This window comes from Mustela nivalis (genome assembly GCF_964662115.1).
Source record: "Mustela nivalis genome assembly, chromosome: 17".
NCBI lineage: Eukaryota > Metazoa > Chordata > Mammalia > Carnivora > Mustelidae > Mustela > Mustela nivalis.
Window position 1 is genome coordinate 50,880,125 of NC_139036.1, and position 23,519 is coordinate 50,903,643.

At 42.5% G+C, this 23,519-nt stretch overlaps 1 protein-coding gene across 1 annotated transcript in view; it reads left to right on the forward strand.

Annotated features, from left to right (window-relative positions):
- GNA13 (G protein subunit alpha 13) overlaps positions 1-23,519 on the forward strand; it is a 40,976-nt gene extending 17,457 nt beyond the window's left edge. Inside the window, exons 3-4 of the mRNA XM_082708275.1 lie at positions 14,283-14,333; positions 19,415-23,519. Of these exons, the coding sequence (XP_082564401.1) occupies positions 14,283-14,333; positions 19,415-19,987 (624 nt within the window). The 3' untranslated portion in view covers positions 19,988-23,519. The remainder of the gene's footprint in view (positions 1-14,282; positions 14,334-19,414) is intronic.

The window sequence follows — 23,519 nt, forward strand, 5'->3', positions numbered from 1 at the left end:
CCCCACCTGTGCTCTCTCTGGCTCTTTCTCTCTGTCTTTCTCAAATAAATCATATCTTTAATTTTTAATTAAAATGCTTAATTTTTGAGGGAAGATTTTAAAAAGGAATTCTGAAACCTGTGTTATTTTAAACAAGGGATTGTAGTTCTTAACTAGGGTTTAGAGAATGACTGGTACTCAAGATAACAAAACTGAATAGCTTATATATGTTAGGTATGTGCACATAAGTAGAAGATACATATGTATGTATAAATACTTACTAAATGTATGGCTAAACTTTTTTGTTTCTTCGGGATGAAATGTTTTGATGAAAGTAAGGTTCTTTTTTGTGATTTCTATAGTAGAAGAATTACCAGGCTGCATTGTTGTATATATGTGAATTGGAATTTGGTAGGACTACAGTAATACTCTTAGAAAACTATGATCATTAGTCTTAAATTTTTTCTGGTGAGAAATCTCATTGAAAAACTGGATGTAAAAAGGAACTTATTAATTTGTGAGCAATGGCAAGGAAAGGACCGTTTACAAAATAAAGTGATAACTTAGTTTGGCCCCAAATTTTCCTGTTTTTAATCTTGTGCACGAGTTTGTTTTTACAGCTCATATGCAGGCTATGTGGAAATTAATTGCCTAAGCTAGACAAAACTTTTTTGGGGAAATTCTGTTTAGGCTGTTATAAACTATCTTAGATTAGTCAGGAAAAGTATTTACTTTGAAAAAATGTTTTCAAATACTGGGGTGGTTTTTAATGTAACTGACTAATTTTTGGCTCTTCTGGAAGTTTTAAGTGATGCACATGGAAAACGCTGGCCAGAATTTGAAACTGCATTCAGTTGGAGTCCACTGAATATTGACCTGTTTTCCTTTTGACAAAGAACAAGAGCTTATATATTTCTAGTACAAGTAAATACTTTCTTGTTCCACATGAACCAAACCCGCACGAGTGATAGTACTTTAATAAGTATGCTTTCATCATGAAGATGTCAGCATGACCCTCGCTCCAAACTTGCAGCGTATATCGCATCTGTACTTTATAATGCTTTTTTCCAGAGAAAAAGGAATAGGGAAAGCCTTTTTTAAAAAGGGGGGGAGGGCATTTTCATTTCGAAGATACGGAATAATAGGTCCTTTGTGAAGAACAGGAGAAAGGAGACTGTTGAAGACACCAACAGAGAGAAGAAGTGAGCCTGCCGGTGGCCAGCTCTGAGAACCAGGGGGAGGGTTTTGCGTGTGTCCTGTGTGCCTACACCGTGTGTAAAGCTGGCTGGCCTCTTTATCGTATTTTAGTTTGAAGAAAAAAATTAGCCGGGGGAAAGACATGAAACTCTTTAGAGAGCTAGTGTATTTCACATATTTAAAATACAAGGGTTTCAAGCTCTTCTCACTTTATTGTCATTTTCAAAGGTATGAATAAACTCTTAAAATATAACTAGGCCATGTTTTATGTTTACCAACTTTGAGAAATTAAGTATAATGTTAGAATGTTAGATTTCAGTTAAATAGTGTGAGCAGAGCAGTATCATGGTAACTTTCATATTTTCATGTGAATATGTGAAGAGAATAGAGAAAGGACCAATCTGATGGGAAATTGAGTCTTTAAATAATTTAAAAAATATGTATTATCTTCTGCCTTTGTTTTAGCCGCATCATTAGATTGAAATGAAGAGTCTTGATTTATTAACCAGCTTTAACCCCGAACTTTTCTGCTCTGTACCTTATTTATAGTTGCATTTGCTTCTTACTGTAAACTTACATAAGTAAATGCTAGGTGGAAAAGCTTACGTTGCTCCAAGTCTATTCATAGAATATTGCCCTAAAGTCACCCTATTTAGATACGGCTTCATCATGATATTTGCAGGGCTTAAATTACTAGTATATACCAATATAAATTACTGGGTTTTTGTTGTTGTTGTTGTTTTTAAAGCATATATGTTGGGGTGCCTGGGTGGCTCAGTTGGTTAAGCGTCTGCCTTTGGTTGAGGTCTTGCTCTCAGGATCCTGGGATCGAGCTCCCCACACCATCCCACGCTCATGCGCATGTCTTCTCTCTCTCTTAAATAAAATTTTCAAAAAATTTAGAAATAAAATAAAAGAACATATAGGTCACTTTTAAAGGTGAGTGGATGTTTCCTTTTGAATAGATTTTTCCAAACATATGCTTAATGAAGCCTACCTAATGAATATTCGGGGAACTTTGATCTGGCTTAGTTTGGGGGATTATAAGACTGATGAAAATTAAAGGCGTATTACAGGCATACCAGAACCTTCTTGTGGCCATCGAAGTAGTACAACTCCCAAGGGTAATCAGTTTGAGGAGTAAACAGATTTCTGGTTTTCTCTCTAATCTCTTGATTGTTTTTCATCTTTAAAGTATTCCAAACTTGCAGATGAAAGACTTCACATGCATGGGAAGTGTGTAAACAGCTTTAAACCATTGCACTTAGCCATTTTAGAGCACAGACATCTATTCTGTAGTTCACTAGTACTTCTTCAGGTAATGTTTTGCTGTTTTTAGCATTTGGCTAGTGATTGGTTCTCTATATAAAGAGAAACTGGATATTAACTTTGAGTTTTCATTTTCAGAATCACATGTATACTTCGATTTCAGAAGAAAATTTCTCACTGCTTAATTACCTTGGTAGTATAGATTTTCTCTACTGTTTATTGTACTGCCATGTTTATTTTTAAATAGAAAACTAGGGGCGCCTGGGTGACTCAGTTGGTTCAGTCAGGGGTTCTTAGGGGTCCTGGTATCAGGCTACATCGGGCTACATGGGGCTCCCTGCTCAGCCAGGAGTCTGCTTGTCCCTCTCCCTCTGCCTTTCACCTCGCTGTCTGTCTGTCTGTCTCTCTCAAATAAATAAATCTTTAAAAAAAAAAAAAAACAGAAAACTGTTTTAGGTAATGGTGGTCTTATAACTAAATAAAAGGGCCTCAATGCATAAAAATGGGATACTTTTTAATTCACTTATTTTTTTCTGATTGACTTCTTTTTTTTTTCTTTTTTAAAGATTTTATTTATTTATTTGACAGAGAGAGATGACAAGTAGGCAGAGAGGCAGGCAGGCAGAGAGAGAGAGAGGAGGAAGCAGACTCCCTGCTGAGCAAAGAGCCCGATGCGGGACTCGATCCCAGGACCCTGAGATTATGACCTGAGCCGAAAGCAGTGGCTTAACCCACTGAGCCACCCAGGAGCCCTGACTTCTTTTTTCAATGAGCTTTCTGCCACTTATAGGCACAGTTAATTAGCCTGCAGTTAAATTCTAGATATTTTACAGGATTAAACAATGGCAGTTTTTTTTTAATAGTAAACTAAAATCTGATACATTTTCCACATTTTTTTCCCTGCATTTGATTGAATTTTATTTGACCTTTTCATCCCACAGAATACTTATTTAGCAGGTAAAAAGATAGTGAGTGCTTCTTCCTTATTGAGCACCTTGAGTTGCTTTACCTTATCATGCAAAGTTTAAGTGTCTGTTATAGGAGCAAATTAATTTCCTAGGTTTAATTGAGGTTTTAAGTTCTTCAGGATCCTGTGCTAAGATATAAGTAGTGGTTCTAGTCACTTTTCTCATATATGCTTTTATAATATTTTAACAGTATAATACTTATTTACCTGGTTCATCAATTTTTGACCATAAAATTCTCAGGGAGTTAGCTCCGAAGGCTGCAGACTCTGGTGGACATTTGAAAATGGGCCCTAGGGATATGGAAAGGAAGGCAGCTGGAATGGCAGTAAGGTACGCCTGGAGTGACCAAATAAAGGAAAAGCTGTGCTTGTAGTCTTAAGTCCACTGTGTATGTCACATTTCAGATCTGTCAAAGGAAGGTGTAATGTTTTACTTGTGAGACCTAGTTGAACGAAAGTGATACTTGAAACCTACTTTTACAATAAGATAAAGCCAAGTAAGTTTCTAATCTAGTTTCTTGAGAGCTTGTTTTTGGAATTTCCAGCTGGGGGACGCAGCTGCTCATATACCCTTGACCAAAGGGTGGTCTTCCTCAATCGGGCAAGGTTTTCCTCTTGACTGAGCGCACAGCTTTGGGAGGGACACACATGGAGCGGTGAGGGAGGAAGGGGAGGCCTTGCCTAGCCGGCCAGATCAGCCCTGGCCATCCGTGCGGTGACACATACCCAGCGAGATCGCCCTCACATCCTCTAATCTAGTTTCTTAATATTCTTGGCGTTTTTGCAAGGCTTAAAAAACACAACTGACTTGGTGTAATCGATACCAAAAGTCATGAAAATGTCAATATAAAATCCAGCTTTGAGTAAGATGGGTGTCCAGATCTGAGCTGACTCTCGAATGGCTACATCAGAGTCTCCTCTTTGAGAGCTTTCGTTTTTGATGTGGTAGATTTGTGGTGGACCTTGGAACCTGTAGTTTTTTTAAAAGACTTATTTATTTATTTAGAGAGCGAGAGACACAGGTTTCGATACTCAGTCCCCCGACCCCAAGATCAAGACCTGAGCACAAATCAGGAGTTGGATGCTTAATGGACTGAGCCACCCAGGCGCCCCGAGAGTCAGTATCTTTGCCAAGTGCATTAGAAGTGCTAAGGCACTGCCAGGTGTAAGACCCTGGCAGAGCTGGAATCAGAACACTGTTTCCGAAAGGGGCCAGTAGTGGAAGAATAGTATTTTTTTTTAATCTTTTTTTTTTTTAATTTATTTATTTGACAGACATCACAAGTAGGAAGACAGGCAGGCAGAGAGAAAGAGGAGGAGGAAGCAGGCTCCCTGCTGAGCAGAGAGCCCGATGTAGGGCTCTATTCCAGGACCCTGGGATCATGACCCGAGCTGAAGGCAGAGGCTTTAACCCACTGAGCCACCCAGGTGCCCCAGGAGTATAATATTTTAGACTTTGCATGCCAGCACACAAAATCAAGGGCATTACATGGGTATTTATATAACAAAAAACACAAATTTCCACAAGTTTTTTGTGGGTGAAATTCAAAAATAGAATAATAAAAATTATATAGAGTGTTTTGTAGTATATAGGTTTACTAATGAGAAGAGTGGGATTCTTTTGGAGATGAGTAACAGTTTGCTTAATTGGGGTTCAAATTTGAATATTCCCTCTCACCAAACTAAGTTGCAGATGTTTATTAATGCTGATCTGTACTGATATTTACACAGTTCATCCTTGAAAAAGATGTCTTTTCATACAGATAGGTACTACCAAATGAGCGTATGATTTTTTAAAAAATTTCATTTATTTATTTGAAAGAGAGCAAGTAAGAGCACAGGCTTTAGGGGGGGCAGAGGAAGAAGCAGACCCCCTGCTGAGCAGGGGAGCCCCACTCTCCCGGGCTGGATCCCAGAACCCTGGGACTATGACCTGAGCTGAAGGCAGACACTCAACTGACTGAGCCACCCAGGCGCCTCTGAGCATATGATTTTAATTGAGCGTAGTCACTGCTTGGAAGACATTTATAGAATTCTGGTAGATTCTTCTCAGTGTTGCCTCTTGGCGTGTTATTTACATTGCAAATTATCCATTTCCAGTTGATGGTTAGGTGGAAGCTCCTCATTGTACAGTTAAGTGGATTTTGAAATATGACAGTATCCTCTGTCCTTGCATTGGGATCTGAAAGATGCTGCAGAAACTAAAGTTTGATTTTGGAAAAATACATGCTGCAAATTTATGTGAGGATGGTGGTCTCACTTCTTTTTTTAACTTTTGGCAGCAAAGAAATTATGTATGTATATATAAAACAGTTTAACATTGCTTATGATTAAAATAATGCCAGTTGTTGAAATGAGTTATCACAGTATAAGTTTTGCAAAAACTGGTTTGCCTTTTAATTTGAGGTTAAATTCTTTAAGATATATAATCAGATGTTCCCTAAAGCTAATTTCCAGAGCCATTCATGGTCTGCATTAGTGATTGAAGGCCATTCTTATTGGGAGAAATTCACTTTCATCCATTAGTTCCAAAAATCTCAGTAAAGATTTACCTCTGCTAAGCTCTTGAACTGTGTAATAGGACAACTCAGCATATTCAGCTTTTCTTTTTTACAGAATTCATGGAATTGATGAGACATAAGTCCATGGGAAGTGAATTAAGTTAATTATTGACACTTCTCTGGTTCAGAAACACAGGAGAGACCCATCTACTTTTCCACAAAGTACCGAGTCACGCAATGTGCAGTCATTGTGACAGTTTTCCTAAATTTGTCCTTTTTTCTGCTGTGCACATACTTCTACTCTGTATATCAGTTGTAACACTCACTGGCACGTTACAATTTAGATGAAGTCGCTCTCCAGCTTTCTCGGCTTCTTTGAGTGTATGCTCACGTGTAGCTCCCGCACACAGGCCGTTCAGACAGGCTGAATCTTCAGTGCCTTCAGACTTGGCGCTGGTTGCTGGAGTGAACAACCGCGGAGCAGTAAGTGGGAGTCCTTGCTTGGCCAGCAAACCTGAACCACTTGGAAACGGACTTCAGTTTCAGTCTCTTTCCATCTTTCGTGAAGAAATCCTGCTGTGATGAACTATTCCCTTTTAAACTTGGTGATTTTTTTCCCCCTGTTGCTTTCCTGTGAGTTGGGATTATTTTTGAAGAGTGTTTAGTCTGGTGATGTGGACGTATATTGTATTCTCTTAGCATAGCCATGACACCGCTGCTGATACACACGGTGCTTTTCCATCGTGTGTGGTTTATCAGAATTACCCCCGTTCCGTTGTGCCTCAACAGCGGGACATGGAAAGCCCTCTTTTGCTTTGTGTTTTGATGGATATTCACTGGTTTAAAAAAAGAAAAGAAAAGAAAAGGTCACGCTCTGGCACTCCCCGGGACACATGAGACCATTTCAGGCTGTCACTGCGTCAGCATCGTGTCGAGCACGGTGAGGAGAGCCCCACACGCAGCCGTGTCGTGACCGCTCGTGGCGTCTGCAGCAACCGTTGCCAGTGCGCAAACAAATGAGGGAGGTCGTGTTCGATACAGCTTTATTTATGGACCCTAAAATTTGAATTTCATATCATTTACAGATGTCATGAAGTATGCTTTTGATTTTTTGTCCCCCCAACCGTTCAGAAACGGGCCACACGGAAACCAGCTGTGGGCTGGCCTTGGCCTGCAGGTCATGTTTGGAGGATCCCTGCTCTTGAAGATAGGGAAGAGGAGAACTCGGGGAGCCCCGAGCCGGCCTTTCCTTCTGCCACAGTGGCACTGTCACCGCCCCACAAACATAGATTTTTCCTATAGTTCTGCAGTGAGGATCCTGTTTAAAGTTCCTGTTACCCATTGCCAAGTTGCCTTATCTAGAATATGCATGCCTTGCTTTTTAAAAATCTGTATTAAAGTCAGCTTAAATTCCACATCCTTTTAAAGTTGTAGATTCTAAAGTGCTGTCCTTTATACATTTTAGCTGTGCAGAAGAGACTGTTGAATATGTGGGTCTCTTGTTCAGTAATTGGGCAGATAAACTGCCAAGCTTGCCGTACTCTGACTACACATTTGCTTAATAAAAATCACATTCTCATTTGTGTTCTCAGCTTTTCTGTTACCTTTACACTTGGTCTCTGACTTATTTTACTCTAAGCAAAGAAAGAACCTTTGTAGCACATGATTCTTGTGGGATAACATTCAGGCCATTCCTAGTTTAGACACAACTTAGAAAATTCGGTTTGTAGAACTAATAGGATTTTTTAATTCACCAGGACACTGGAGCTAATTATAATTACCTCTCTTAGCATTTTGTTCTTGAGGTAACTTAAGCTGAGTAGAACTATCTTGTGTCGGGAACCCAGGCCCACTGGCTGCTATGCCACACTTAGACAGTTATGCCAGTATTCCAAACAGAGGAAAAAGGGCTAAGGGATGACATGAAACATTTAAAACATCTTAAAAGCCGCTCTTCTTCGCAATTTTATGAAAATTTCTCTTCAGTAATATAAAACAGACTGAGGAAGGATATAGTAGAGTTTCAGGTCATCACCAGCAAAAAGTGAGTGTTAGACCCATGGTATTTCTTGCCCGATACATAAAATTATTTACTTCTGTATTAGCGAAGAGACTAAGCAACAGCATAACTTGAATAATGAGTTACAGCAAAAGTGGACGTAAGATTAACAGACGCAGAGATACAGGGAAAGGAGAACTTAAATCATTTGTATAAACTGAAATTGTTGCATAGAGCAGAACTTCAGTAATTATCCATGGAACCACGAAACTTCCTCATTTTATTGACAGTTAAACTGAGACCTGGAGATGTTTAGAAATTGCCAGATTACTGTTAGAAAAAGGACTAAAATTCACATGTTTTCCTTAACGTTAATAAGTAGACAACTAGAAGACTTTTTGATCATTTCTGAAACTGCTAAGAAAAAATACTTGAGGGAAATTTCCCCCTGGTAATTCATCCTTCATTCACCACTTTTGGGGAGGTGGAGAGGAGGCTGCGGGTGCTGGGCACTGAACTAGATATTAAATTTGCCTACAAGCAGTAAAGCACGAACAGAAGGGGACCTTCAGAAGCTCTTGGGCTTACTGAGAACAGACTTGAGTATTCATTTTCCACATCCTTCATGATGAGATTGCAAACAACACATGTTTTATATTTTTTAATTTGGGATTTTTTTTGAGGTTGTAAAAAGACAGGTTCTCTCTCTCTTTTTTTCTCTTTTTTTTTTTCAGTAACACCTTCTAAAGCTACTGTGGGAAACTTCTCCTTTGAAAATAATTTGTCTTTTTATTGCACACGTGTTTGCACATGCCTTGTGTGTGTGCGCACACACTCACGCTTACGCTTACGTCTGTGTGTGCATGGGTTTAAAGTTGCTTGTTTCACAGTAGCTTAATCTGGGGGCCTGACCACTTAACAGAAGGGTTCTGGCTCCGGTTTACAGCCGCGCGCATTAAAAGGCACTAATGCCGTCCTTGAGTCTGTCCCACTCTCAGGTTTCTGACTATAATGGAAGGATCAATAGTATAACCTAATGGTCCAGAATGGTGAATTAACATGTTTTTTTATGGTTCAGGTGTTATTTTAACCATACTGTATTTTTTCTAGGAATGATAAGTTGAAGTATTTATCCTCCTTAAGGCAAGGCATAGTCACAGTACAATCAGCTGGCAGCAGGGCACTTTCTTGGGGACTTGAAATACTAGAGTTAATCCATGCGTTCAAATACGTGGAAGTGATTTTATAAATACTGTGTACAGCCTCAGGTGCAGAAAGGACTGTGTAAATTACACTGAAATTTCCGTTGAAACTTCAGTAGAAGTTGAAATTTAACAACAGGAGCAAATGCATATTTCTGTAATTATTATCATTTGATTTGGGTGAGATTATGAATTCCCAGTAAACAGAGAGGCCTGGAGTAATTTGAACCTAAAAGATCTCAGATCCACTCTTAGAGAATGTATTTAAATCAGGACACATCAGGGAAAAGAACTTAAGCTTTTTTTTATATTTGTAATACCAAGAGAAGAACAAATAGGAACCATTTTCTTTGTTTTTTTTCTTTTTTTGAGAAGAGAATATAGTCACTCATTGAGCTACAAAGTTAGCTTTTCCATATTTAAAGAGAATAGTTAAAGGATACATACTACAGACCCATTCTTATAAATCCTTGAGTCTGGATTTGTTAATGGAATTATGAATTTTTAGATTTCAGAAAGCTAATATAGTACATATACTGTTCATTTTGTAAAATCCATAGTTTTGCAGCAAAATGTTTGAGCAGTTTTACTAAGTGGGTGAGATAAAGACTGTAAAGAACCTAATGTCCATTCAGGTCAAGTTTTACTCCTAGCTAAGTGTTGGAGCCAAGCTTACCAAAAGCTTGTAGATAAGGGGTTATAATTTCTTTGTAACCTTCACTTGGTGATCTAGTATGTTAATTTAGCACTTGGTGGTGTAAATACTTCATACATGGCAATTGTATCAAAATAATTATTTGATGACATGTAATGTTATCATATTAGTATAACAGCATTTATTAAATCATTCCCCTAATGGTAAATGGAAAAGTAGACTCCAAATCTTGCTGTCATAGGTAATGCTGAATAAGATATCTTTTGTTTGTGACATTTTGTTTATGTTGAATAAATTCCCCGGAATGGGTAAAAGTTCATTAAAAGTTTTCACCCATACTACTCATAATTTCCTAAAATGTTTGAATTTGCAAGGTCACTCGAATGAGTATACCAGCTTCTCTAGATCCACAGAAACAATGGGATGGTTATAAGCATTTATTTTTTTAAAGGGGAAAGGGGGAGCTTGCTGCTTTAGACCATGTGCTCATGTTAAGGTGATTTTAACTTTCATTTATTTGGCCATTAGTTAAGATAAACAGCAGTACTAATTGAAATATGTTTCTGTGTAGCTGATTTTTATTGTCAGTTTGGATGTGGAACCTGCCATTTTCTGTGCTCCATGGGGCCCCTTGCTCGGGGGTGTCTGCACGAGGGGCATCGGGGGTCCCAGTGTGGAGCCAGCCAGGGTTTATTACAAACACATCCACAAAACACATCCTCTCTGGTCTCAGCTTCATTTATTTTCATCATGACTTCACACCGTTGGGTACGAGAGTCAGTAGAACCGTTGTGGCAGTGAGTGGTAAGCATCTTAAAAACATTTATCCTCTTTGCCTTAGTAATTCTTCTGAGATCACTCAGGACATAGTTTAAGAGCACAGAGTGCTGTACTCAAAGCTGTTTATCACAACATTATCTATTTTTTAAGTATTTTTAAAGTATTAAAAATGTTTACCAGAAAAAATGCAAATAGTCAACATTAGGTCGGTGGTCTTATTTAACCTTTCAGATAATAAATACTAGGAATTATTTTGACCATTAAATTTACTTAACAGTTATTTAAGTGGAAAATCAGGAACGAACTTGACTGTCTTATTTCAATATGTTAAGTATACAAAAAGTGCTTGAAGAAAGGTGTTGTCAAATGTTAACTGTGGTCCTCCCTGAGTGGTGGCGGTGGTGGCTGTTGCCACTTTCTTCCTTGGTTCTTTTTATTAGTTATTTGTTTCCACAGTGGGTTTATATTAAATCTAAAATCAGGGGAAAAGCCAATGAATGCAATATACAACACTCCCAGTCCAAAAAAGCACCTTTTTTTATAAATTTGGTAAATTTCATTTAAGGTATCTGATATTATGTATTTAATATGCACATTACTGAATGGATAACAGTTTTTTTAGTCAGACTCATATATTAAACAGAGTGACTGTCTCTTTTCATATTTGTCCAAGTGACTTCAGTATATCAGAATCATCGTTTGAATTTTTACTTTTTAAATACTTTGGGTTATTTATTTATAGTCCTGTAAATAAATATTGAAATTTATAGATTAAGCCCAGATTCCCTTTGGTCTGTAGATCTCCGTCAGAACACAAAAATATTAATTTTTTTCATTAAAATTCATGATACAATGCAAAAAAATCCAAGTTTGCCCAGATAATCTCTTCATTAATGCAAAATGAATTCCTTGAAGATTTTTGCCATCTTGTAAAGATCATCTTTAGATGCTAGAAATACTCCACAAGAGGACCATCTATCACTGCTCACAGCCTTGAGGGAGTCAGCCGGGCGCTCCCCACAGGGACACACCCGTGTACTTGTCCATGAATGTACTTCCAGGCAGCCGTGCTCCAAAAGTGTGTCCCACAGATCTCTAGGGGGGTCCCGGGCACCGTAGAAAGGGAGTCTTCAAGTGAGCCCTCTTCTGAGTGGTACTAAGCGCCTTTCCCTCCTTCCATGCTCACACTGGCGCCGAGCGTGCAGAGACAACAGCAGTGGCCTCGGCTGGCTGCACCTTGGCACAGGTCCAGGCTTTGGCCCCACACAAAGCTGTTGTATCCTTCACTGCCATGCACTTGGAGTCATCATTTCACACACACACCCTCTGTCCCTTAAGATGCACCCTAACTAGACATTAAAAACTAGTGTTTTAAATCTCGACCTTTTGAGGTCCCCTGTCTTTCCTATTCTGTGTGATGGGCTGGGCGGCCCCCTGCGCCCACTGACTTGGGATGGAAAAGCGCTTTGGCAGCTGGTCGGAGCATGAACTGAACTAACCATATTTTTCATGGAACACACATTTTTACTCAAGAAACCAATCGACATTCAGACTTGGGCATTGGACATTTTTTTAGAAAAGAAGTGAAGGTAGCCTATCACTTGAAGGAATATACGGGATATTTTTTGCCATTGATAAAATTTGAGCTTTGCCGTGAAAATCACAATTTTAGGAGAACTTGTTTTGGCCTACCACTGTGAGCTTGTCTGATTCCCAGTACTTAAGACAGAGAGGTGAAACACATACTCATGACTAGGATTTTCTTTTTATTTTTTTATTTTATTTTTTTTTAAGGTTTTATTTATTTATTTGACAGAGAGAAATCACAAGTAGGCAGAGAGGCAGACAGAGAGAGAGAGGAGGAAGCAGGCTCCCTGCCGAGCAGAGAGCCCGATGTGGGACTCGATCCCGGGACACGAGATCATGACCCGAGCCGAAGGCAGCGGCTTAACCCACTGAGCCACCCAGGCGCCGGCATCTGGGGGGTCTGCATTACTTGGTCACTCCATGACCCATGCCTGGTGTTACAGAAGGGTGGTCAGGTGAAAGATCCTTTTTGCGTATGGGTAAACCAGTGAACCTTAGTGTAACAAAGTTCACTGGAAACTGGAAAGTTCATTGGGAGGCTTCCTGTGACACAGTGAACTAACTTTATTATTTTTTTTAAAGATTTTATTTATTTATTTGACAGCCAGAGATGACAAGTAGGCAGAGAGGCAGGAAGAGAGAGAGAGAGGAAGGGAAGCAGGCACCCCGCTGAGCAGGGAGCCCGATGCGGAGCTCGATCCCAGGACCCTGAGATCATGACCTGAGCCGAAGGCAGAGGCCTAACCCACTGAGCCACCCAGGCGCCCCGGTGAACTAACTTTAAAAAACAAACAAAACAAAACTGCCACTTGTGAAGTTTTGGTATAGTAGCAAAAATGTCTGCAGTTATCTGAAAATATTTTATGAAAATGCTCCCTTTCCAACTACATTTTTGTGAAAGACCAGATTTTCTGTCCATACTCAGCCAGGACAGCCTATAGCAGCCATTCACATGCAGAAGCAAATGAGTATCTCACTGTCTTCGATTGAGCTCTACTAAAATGTGCTAGTACGGAATGTGTGTATTATTAAACTGTTTAAATGAATTTTCAAAATACTAAATTTCTCAGTTTTCCTTTCTAACATGGTAAATGCTAATAGGTACAACCCACATAAACATCTGTTTGGGATCCTTAAGAATCTTAAAGATGTGCAAAGGGATTCTGACACCAAAACAAATCGAGAACTCCTGTGAGTCTGTGACCCAGTGTGGTCCCAGAAGTCACGTGAACTGCAGAAACTACTACCAACTAGTAGTTTCTGCCACTAGTTTTCCCACTCCCCAGCCCCAGGTCAGAACCTGCAGTCACCCAAGATCTTCAAATAATTTCTCCTACATGTGAAAGAAGCACTGCCTTCCGGAAATTACGGAAGCAGCCGCGGGCAGGGGGGTGCTGTGATTCGGCAGTCGAAATCCAGCAGCGGTGTGAAAGCGCGGGCAGAGCGTCCGAGGAGAAAGAGGCCTTCTTGCCCCAAATGGCTCCCCTCTTGTCTGTCCTCTGTCCAAGGATTTCCTCTTAGGACTATATTCTAGATACTCAAAACTGACTGGGAGTGTAATAGAAATCTGGACTCAGAGAGAGTAGGCTGGTCACTCAGGAGAAGACCTAAGGGAGACATGAAGCCTGCAGCGTTAATTCAAAATCAAAATCTTTTGGAGGTAGGCGTGTCTGTCCGGGCAAGTGCCTGTTACTGAAAGATGTTACGGTGTCCTCGCCACATCTCTGGTTTGCTCTTGTCACTAACGATAACAACCATTGGTGTACACTTAAGGTAAAAAAAATATAGACAAAAATAATCCCCCTTAAATTGTATGTTTATCTCAAAAGTAGTTTTTACCTTTTAATAACATCTTCCCTTTGGCTACCTAGATGGCTCTATCAGGAAGCGTGCAGGGAACTTCAGCCATGAGACGGCCGCTGGGGCACCGCCTGTGGGTGAAATTACCCAGCCTGTGGCGCTGGGCAGAGGCAGACACTGTATGCGTTCTTACTGGGGTCAGTTGTAACTAAAATTGTAACTAAAATTTATAACTAAACAAATGGTGTTTAGATTAAGTGTACAACCAGACAGTTTAATGTAAACTGTTGTAACAGAATCTTCCATTTCTAAGCTCTAATAACTGTTTATTTTCTTCTTGTTTTAGGGTGAATCTGTAAAATATTTCCTGGATAACTTGGATAAACTCGGAGAAGCAGTAAGTTTTTGTTTATGTTTATTGCCCTTTGAAAGCAGTAGTCAGGATATTAGTGGGAGGTTTAGAAAAATTATGTATTAAAATAGCTGTTTGCTGCTTCCTTTTTCCTAGTGGCAGGACTCTGACTCTTGCTGCTCCATTTTTTCTCCCTCTGTTATCCAGATCTCTGCCGTTTCCCTGGGGGTGCCTTGTCCACTAGTTCATGAACGTGAAACTGTTTAGAGAAAGAAGTTTATGTTTGAAAATGAGATTGCACATTGTCTCTTCGAATTTGGGGTCTTTCATGTGGGCTTTTTTGGTCAGAAGAAAGAGAACACAGTGGGTTGCTGGATTTCAAAACCCTTTAGGAAACGGTATTTTTCAGTTCGGTAAAGGCCTGCAGAACGAAGAGCTCCACGAAGCAGGAGGAGGAGTCGGCCCTGGAAGGAGGGTGGGTGGTTTTCCTCCCAGCTGGCACTGTGGCCGCTCCGGCTGCCTGGGCCTCCTGCAGACTCGCAGCTGCTCTGTCTTCTCTGGGCTGGATGCAGGCCAAAGACTGAAAGAAAGGTTGCTGTGCTCGGAAAATGCTTGAAAGTCACTGCCCCAGAGTCACGTGTTACCCTCTGGAGTTACCGAAGCATTATTTGCCTCCTTTTAAAGCGGCTTTCTGTAATACATGTTGGTTTAATCGAATGGGTTTTTTGAGATTCCCTTTAAAAATAAAACCAAAAGAATGCACAAAATGAAAAACCCACGGCGAGGAGGAAAGTGGCGCACTGTCCAGGACTTGAGACAGTCTACCTTCTTTTTGCAAGATAATTTTTACATTCCCTTGCTTTGAATTTTGCAAAATTGTGCTTGTCTGCCCTGAAGCCAGTGTGTGTTCCAGAAGTAGGGATCTCCATATTAATGGGTTTTTACTCACTCCATCAGTGAAACATTGTATTAAGACTTTATTTCATTGTCTTTTTTCACGTGATTAGATTATGAGCCTTGGGGGCGGGGTGGGGGGTAGTTACATGTAGGCCAAATGCCGAGAGCCCCAGGAAGAGTTACTGCGGGTTTTCCCATCCAGACGGGGCTGCTTTGACCTCTTCCCAGTTGCGGTTCCAGATAAGCTGTCCTTGATGGCACCGTGCAGAGCAGGTCCCCCTCTTGTGTTTGCATCAGCCCCTGCTGTTTGCAAAGATCGTTGCTCTTTCTGCAGTTGGTTTATTTATTTGTGTGTTTACTCATCCTGTGCCTTCCTCTTGCCGTAAGAGCAAGGACAGCATCTCTTGATCTTGAAGAGTAGAGCTCTTGAGGCCCGATGACCGTGCCCGGCACACAGCAGGCACTGGCGAACAGGCAATAAGTGACTCCAGGCCGGCTCTGGTCCGGCTGTGCGAGCTGCTTACGGTCAGGTAGAGCACGGTTCGGAGGCCGTGGCCGGGACGAAGCAGAGAGCGCGCTGCGGTCGGTAGGTGCGCGTAAGGGAGGGAAGAACGGCCCAGGCGGCGCCACAGATGGGTCCTTCCTTTTGTGCGTGTCGGGCCAGTCCCAAGACGGCGTTTTCTTCTCCGTCTCTGATGGGAGTCCCGGGGCCACTGAAACCCTGCGGTGTGCCTAGCCCCGTGACCCTCTGGGCAGGAGAACAGCGCAGGGGTCGGCAGCGTGGGCTCTGCAGCCAGACCACCTGGATCCCGAGGCCGGTTCCCTCACAGACCGGCCCTGTGTCACCACGGGCATCCCTGCGCCTTACTTTCTTCGTGTCCTGGGCGTAGTGAGAGAGCATATCGGGTTATGGGGTGATAACGTGGAGTAAACCCCAGGTCTTGGTCTGCTCAGGCTGCCATGACAAAACACCACACACGGGGTGGCTCCGACAGCAGACCTTGACTTCTCACGGTTCCAGAGGTTGGAAGTCTAAAGTGGAGGTGCTGGCATGGTCGTTTTCGGGGGAGGACTTTGCTCCTGGCGTGCAGACTGCGGCCTCCTCTCTAGGGCTTCTTCACGGGGCTCTGGCTCAGCACATACACAGAGATCGCTTGCTCTTACAAGACCGCCAAAACTGTCTTCTTAGAACCCTCTGACCTCATTTCACCTGAGTCATGTCCTATAAAAGACTTTTCCCAAAATACAGTCACTTTGGGGTTAGGGCTCCAGCATATGAACTTGTGGGGGACAGAGTTCAGTCCCTGGCGTTCACTAAGGTCTTCAGAATAGAGCCTCACGTGTAGTAGTAAAGGCTTGATAGCTGTTTGGTTCTTTGATCCCTGTTTTTAAGGAACTCATTCTAGTCGAGACAAAACTGTGCCATACATAAGATAAGCAGAGGACGATTAAGTGCTAGACAGTAAAGACAGTGTTTGTCAATAGAAGGGGAAGAGATGCTCTGGCCCCGGGAGCTGGAGCTAGCCCGTAAGAACGGGGATCCGAACTGTCTGAAGGGTAAGGTGGATTTAGACTCGGAGAGAGGAGATGCGGCCCACCAAGGTGGGGGACAGCGGGGTGGGTTTAATGTTAGCAGGCATATCTGTCTGACAGAGGACCTGTGATGTTCTTGGCTCTAATATATGAAAAACAATTTCTAGAAGGCAGTAGCTTGGGTCTGGACGCGTTGTTCATTGTACTTGCACGACTGTGCAAGTGAATGGTCATGCAGTGGTACCAAGACATGCAGCTTTGGGCAAGTCCTGACACGAGGCTCTGAGGTAAGCCTGGACAGTGTAGAGCAGAGTCTGCCAGTTCCAGAAGACAAGGAGTAAAGCGGGTCGTGAAAGCCAGTCAGCAGAGTTCAGATTGGATGCAGTGAGGAAGCTCCCCATAAGTTCTGAGGTTACGATGTAGGAGTGGGGCTGAGGGGAGTGGCTGGCGGGAGACACGACCGCACGCGAGACCACATGGCGCGTACACCGTGTGCCTGGGCCGGTGCCCAAGCACTTCCCCTATTGAACTCACACCCCCCTTGATGTGAGGGCCAGTGAACGTTATTGTCTGCATTTCACAAATCAGGAAGTGGAGACACAGCAGGATGAAGTGACTCGGCCAGGGTCACACAGCTAGTCTGTGAAGTGCTGGCTCCAGAATTCAGTTCTCGAATCGCTGGTGTTCTGCCACACCAGTTAGCACTTGATGACATTGTCCTGGTTTGGGGGCTGTGTAGGAATTAGCTTTCAGCTTCCTAACCAGATTGTTAGCCTCGAAGTGAGGCAGTTAGAACTTGTAATTTTTGGAATTAGAAAATTAAAAAACAACAACCCAGGGCTGGCGTGTTTCCGCAGCAGCTGGCACATGTATGCACAGCGTTTCTGGAAAGCAGTTGGGCTCTAAGTGTCCAGGGTCATCAAAATGTTCGTTAACGTTTGACCTCATGATCTTATTCCTGGTTATTTCATCTCAGGAAAGAGTCCGGGGGGGGGGGGAGTATGTGTATGAGAATTTTAATTGCAGAATATTTACTAAAGTAAAATATTAGAAACGACCTTAGTGAACACTAGTCAGGGAATGTTTATGTAAAGTACAGTACATTCACTCATTTGGCGTATTTATTTACACTCCTTTGAAGTGAAATACAACTACATCAGCATGTATAACAGTCCATGATGAAATGTTAAACAAAAAATTAGGGGTAGGTAAAAATTGTGTGGGTGTGCTGATTCTAGGTAAACTAGTTAAGTATGTGAACAAAAGCTAAAAGGGAACCTGGAAACCTAACATGTTTTATGAAGCCCTAGTGTTATATAATAAGTGGTTGTGGATTTCAGGTAACTGAGAACTGCCTCCTTTTTTTTTTTTTTTTTAATTCTAACTCCATTGCACGATTTTGAGGAGATGAATAATCACGTTGTACTGAAATTTCAAAATTATATCACACTATTTGGAAAAGCATAAGGTACAGCATTATTATAATCAGCGTTGTTTTAAAATCTTGCCTCAATTAGAAAAAAATACGTATTTTGACCTTGACGACGAGCATTAAAAAGTTCTCCCATTCAGTATTGCCCAAGAGCTAAGTCAACGTTCTGGAAAAACACTAGCCTGGGAAGAAAGAACCAGTTATACTTCATCCGGAAGTCCGCTGTCCAGGAGAGCCGCTGACTCGTGAGGCTGGCAGCTTCTGTCTGTCCAAGGTCTCGGAGCTGACTGGTCCCGTGCACAGAGAAGGGGTCTTTGCATAAGCTGTCCCTCTGAGGCAGGTCGGCCTGGTGCGGCCACCTTTGCTTCATGGGCCGAGGCACAGGCAGAGTGACTACTTGTGTCACAGGGAGAGGGCAGGAGCATAGCCGCTTGGGCTGGACGCTGGAAGCAAACCTGGGCGGCGCCCCGAAGTCAAGTCTGTGCCTTGGCCATGCGTGTGGTATGGCCGTGGTGATGCTGTGGAGTGACTGTCGTGGGAGTTCTTGGTGGTGAAGGTGGGGCCCGGGCGGGGAGCGTTTAGAATGAGCTACAGAGAGGTAGGCAGAACCTTGTACTGGGAGGTGACCCTTAGGATCTGGCATCTCAGCCCTCCCTGCTTTTCACAGAGAGGCAAGCAGCGGGTGGGCAAGTGAGCAGGAAGGTCCCCGGCTGGAGCGGAGGGTGGGTTGGTGAGTGGCGGTGGCTGCGCGGCGGTGGCCGGGGCGAGGGGCCACCTGCTCGGTGAGACTTCGGTCTACAGACACTGCCGGAGTGAGAATCAGAGAATGTTGAACCAGTCTTCCTTCCCTAACAATGTAATCGATCTGGGCGGTCTGTAACGAGAATAATAGTACCAATGCTTTAACGCAGCCAGGAGAAGCCACTAAAAAGATGAGTTTGTGGGGCGTCGGGTGGCTCAGTCAGTTAAGCGTCTGACTCGGCTCAGGTCGTGCTCTCTGATCTCGGGGTCCTGGGACCAAGCCTTCTTTACATCTGCGTCTGCTCCCAGGCTCTCTGCTCAGCAGGGAGTCTCCTTGTCCCTCTCCCCTACCCTCTGCTTGTGCTGATGCGCTCTCTCTTTCAAATAAATAACATCTTTTTAAAAAATAAATAAATAAAAAGATCGGTTTGTTTGTGTATCCATTCCCTCAACCAGTTAGTTCAGTAGAAACTTTACTTACTCCTGGGTTACTGAGTATAAAGCAGTTTTTCTTCTTTTCCAGGATTACATTCCCTCACAACAAGATATCCTGCTTGCCAGAAGACCCACCAAAGGCATTCATGAGTACGACTTTGAAATTAAAAATGTTCCTTTCAAAATGGTTGATGTGGGTGGTCAAAGATCAGAGAGAAAACGGTGGTTTGAGTGCTTCGACAGCGTCACGTCAATACTTTTCCTTGTTTCCTCAAGTGAGTTTGACCAGGTGCTGATGGAAGACCGACTGACCAATCGCCTCACAGAATCTCTGAACATTTTTGAAACAATCGTCAACAACCGGGTTTTCAGCAATGTCTCCATAATTCTCTTCTTAAACAAGACAGATTTGCTTGAGGAGAAGGTGCAAATTGTGAGCATCAAAGACTACTTCTTAGAATTCGAAGGGGATCCCCACTGCTTAAGAGACGTCCAAAAATTCCTGGTGGAGTGTTTCCGGAACAAACGCCGGGACCAGCAGCAGAAGCCTTTGTACCACCACTTCACCACCGCCATCAACACGGAGAACATCCGCCTCGTCTTCCGCGACGTGAAGGATACCATTCTTCACGACAACCTCAAGCAGCTCATGCTGCAGTGACGTACAGAAAGACTGGCCGTGTCATACCTTCTGTCCTTTGATTGTTTTCTGTTCGTTTTGTTTTTCTAAAATAGCAGTTTACAACAGGAAATAGAAGAATCTGGATCCTGAGTTTGACTTCTTGGAAATCTTAGTCCCCCTCCCGCGGACTCGGGTTCGTGGCCGAAAGCTGCTGAGTAACACATCGCCGAAACCTGTTGACGTGCAGCCTTTGATCTGTTTCACTGTGGCTTCCCTCGGAGGGCTTTGTGCTTCCTGCCAAGCCTCTGACTGGGGAGAGTTCGGGCTCCAGCTTCTCCCACTTCTCCAGCTGAATTCTGTAGTGCCAAGTTCCGAAGGTGTCCTCGAAGCCTTATTGGTATGAGGTTAAGGACATTCAGTTCCAAAAAAAGCAAGACCCCCTTTATCTGCCCTGCGCCCGGCAGCAATCCTCGTGCCTAGCTCTAGGGTGACCTTGTTTGGAAGGGCCGTCGGAAAAAGGGCCGACCTAAGGACTGGTATTCTGTAGCTGTGCACAGCTTTAGCCTTCGTGGTTTTTTAATTGCTTATATAGCGACAGTTGATTAGTTTGAAAATTTCTGTGGTTTCTGAAGGTGATGTTCTTGGTGTTTTACAGTTTACACAAGGATTCCTAGTCTGATGCTCGTGGAGTTTCACAAATGGTACAGGGCAGGGGGAGGGGAGCCAGAGGAGAGCCAGTGCCCTGCAGAGTGTTTGATGCAGAGGAATGAGTTGAATACAATGTGCCCTTTTCATATTTAAATTTCATGTCATAAATGTGCCACATGTGAGGCAATCTGGCCATAGCTGCAACTATAAAAATCACAAATCAGTTGATAACAGAGCTTTCTGAATAAAACATACCCCTTCCAGGGCCTTTCGTGCTTTACGCGCGGACTTGTTCATCCTGTCTCGGGGCCTCCAGGTCCTCGCTGCAGAGAAGCACTGTTGCACCATCACAGACATCCTTCTGTTGTTCTCCCGTCTGTTCCCATCAACTCCGACTGTGGCGTTCATAGGAGTTTTTGTTTATTTGGAGCTTGCCAAGGGCAGTATTTTCCTGTCAAACGACTCAAGAAGGCATGATTTGAGATTCCTGTTCATGTGTCTCTAAAAGATACGTGTTTCTATCATTACTGCTAATGAAATTCTAGCTTTATTGAGGTACATTTTGAATGTCTTGAAGATACTTCTAAGAACAAGTAGTGATTTTTTTAGTTCACACCGAAAGATGGTTACATTTGACCTCTCCTCTGCACATACAAGATGAATGTGTACCCTTGAGGACAGATACGGTGGTGGTGGACTTATCAGAGGGGCTCGTTTGCAGTGCTAGAATAGTGCCTGCTAGGTTGGGTGTGGGGTGAGACCGGGCCTAGAGAGGCAAACCCCCCAGCCTCGTGCCAGTTGGGAAGATCGGGCAGCTTTTCTCCTTTTTCTGGAAATTGGGATTAAGACTGTGATGTCTGTCACTTTACTGTAGAGCTGCGTTCTCAGGTATTCTGCTGGCTAGAAAGTCCTTGAAAGATTGGTCAACACTACGGGATCACGCAGCCTTTCCAAGGCCGTGGCTCTTGGTCTGTCTGGTGTCTAGTGCGAGAGTAGGGCTTTCCAAGGAACTAACCAGGGATTGTTCTTAACCGTTCCTGACTTTTCTTGCATTTGAAGTTCCACCATCATTTTATCCATAATAACTTTCAGTGTGTCCATGCCTTGGTCGTGCACAAGCTACAGACCTGTAGCCCAGCAGCTTAAAACAAGTCTTCATAGTATAAAGCTCACGTGTGTTTGAATACTTCTACATCCAGTGCTTCTTGCCAAAAAGAATACAGTGTTTAAATTCACAAATTAGAGTAACATCAGTGCTCGTGGATATCGGAATGCGCGTGCACAGTAACATTTGGACTTTCTGCGCACAGATTGCACAACTAGTTTAATTGAATGACTCAAACCATTGCACTCCAGTGAAGGCTCAAGTTCCCGGTACAAAGAGGAAACTTAGTCTTATCGAGTTGTGTTTAAGATCTGTGATACGAACCGTAAACACTGCCTGACAGCAGCAGTCACCAAGTTGTCCCTTTCGACCACCAAGGCATATCAAAACAGCAGATAGGTAAGGCATTATTCTGGGTGTTTGTGATTCTCCTTCCTGATGTTTGGGATGTCTCAACGTTCTTTTAAAATAAACTTTAGACCATACTTTGAGGCAGCGGGTTACTTCTCCTTAATGGCAGGCTTATTTAGACAGTGGAGGTATGAGGCTCAGTCTGAAGGCTGTAGCTCACATGTTTTTATGGACTGTATTTTAAAACCATTTGAAGGAGTCTTAATACCTGTATTATGAAAACTAGATCCTTTTGAAATACCACTGTAAGAAGAAGGAGATGGAACTTAGTGAACCAAATTAAAAAGGTGCTCATGGCTTTCACCACGCTAGTTTCCCCTCATCTCTAAAAAAAGTGGCTTAAAGTTGTTCGGTCTTTTTGCTTTTTTAAATCTTAATCAAGGTCATGATTTGGAATAAAATGTGCCTAATTCTCTATTACATTGTGTTCCTCAATTCAAATGTCTTCTTGTTGAATTCTTAAGAAATGTCACAAAAGTGCCCTCACTGGCCTCGAAGAAATGTATAATATACACAGTTGCCTTACAAATCAAAGAATGCCATGAATTTGGGCCCTGATTTTCATAGGGAAAAGGTTTTGCCAAACATTTTCTGAGGATCCACATCATGGAAGTCTTGAGTCTGCCACTTAAATATTGTGTTTTTGGTAACCCGAATCGTTGCTTTCTGCCGACCAGCATATGACATTGAGGTCTTCCCTCCAGTGTTACTGGGTGGCAGAGGCACTGGGTAGCTGGAGAGCAGCCGAGGGGCGGGGGGTGGCCCCGACCACCCGTGTCTGTTCTGTTTTCTTGGAAGTTGCACCGGTGCGACCTAGGCTGGGAAGCTCCGCTGGTGAACCTCTCAAGTTGAGGTTGTTTAGGGAAATCCTTTTTCAGCTGGTGGCAGTGATTGGTTTCAAGTAGAAGGAAGTAAGAGTATGTCAATACCAGAGATGATGAGAAGTAGTGATTTTGATGCAACGGAAATTGTACGCCCCTGCCATTTTTGTGTAAGAGAGAATGAGTAAATCTGAACTTGCAGTGTGGACCCGAGTACTTGTATTTATGCTTTTGACAAAAATGTATTTTCAGCCTTAGTACACATATCCGGTTATGCCTTATTTATGTGAAGAATGAAGTTATCCCAGTCCTGTTCTGTTATGTTCTGAAATTCAAATCACTAGTGGAGAAGGCCTCAAATTGGTGCTTTCATTATGTAATGATCCATTTAGACAAAACCCCAAACCAAGCCATTTGGAACAAGTTTCTCTCCTTTGCAATTTGTAGCAATGTTATTTCCGTCTGTGTAATAAGAAGGCTAAAGATCAGTGTTAACTCTGAATTTCTTGTTTGAATCCATGAAATCATGCCTGTAAAACTCAGTCAAACATTTGTAACAAACTCCCCAATAAATCTAGAGAAAGTC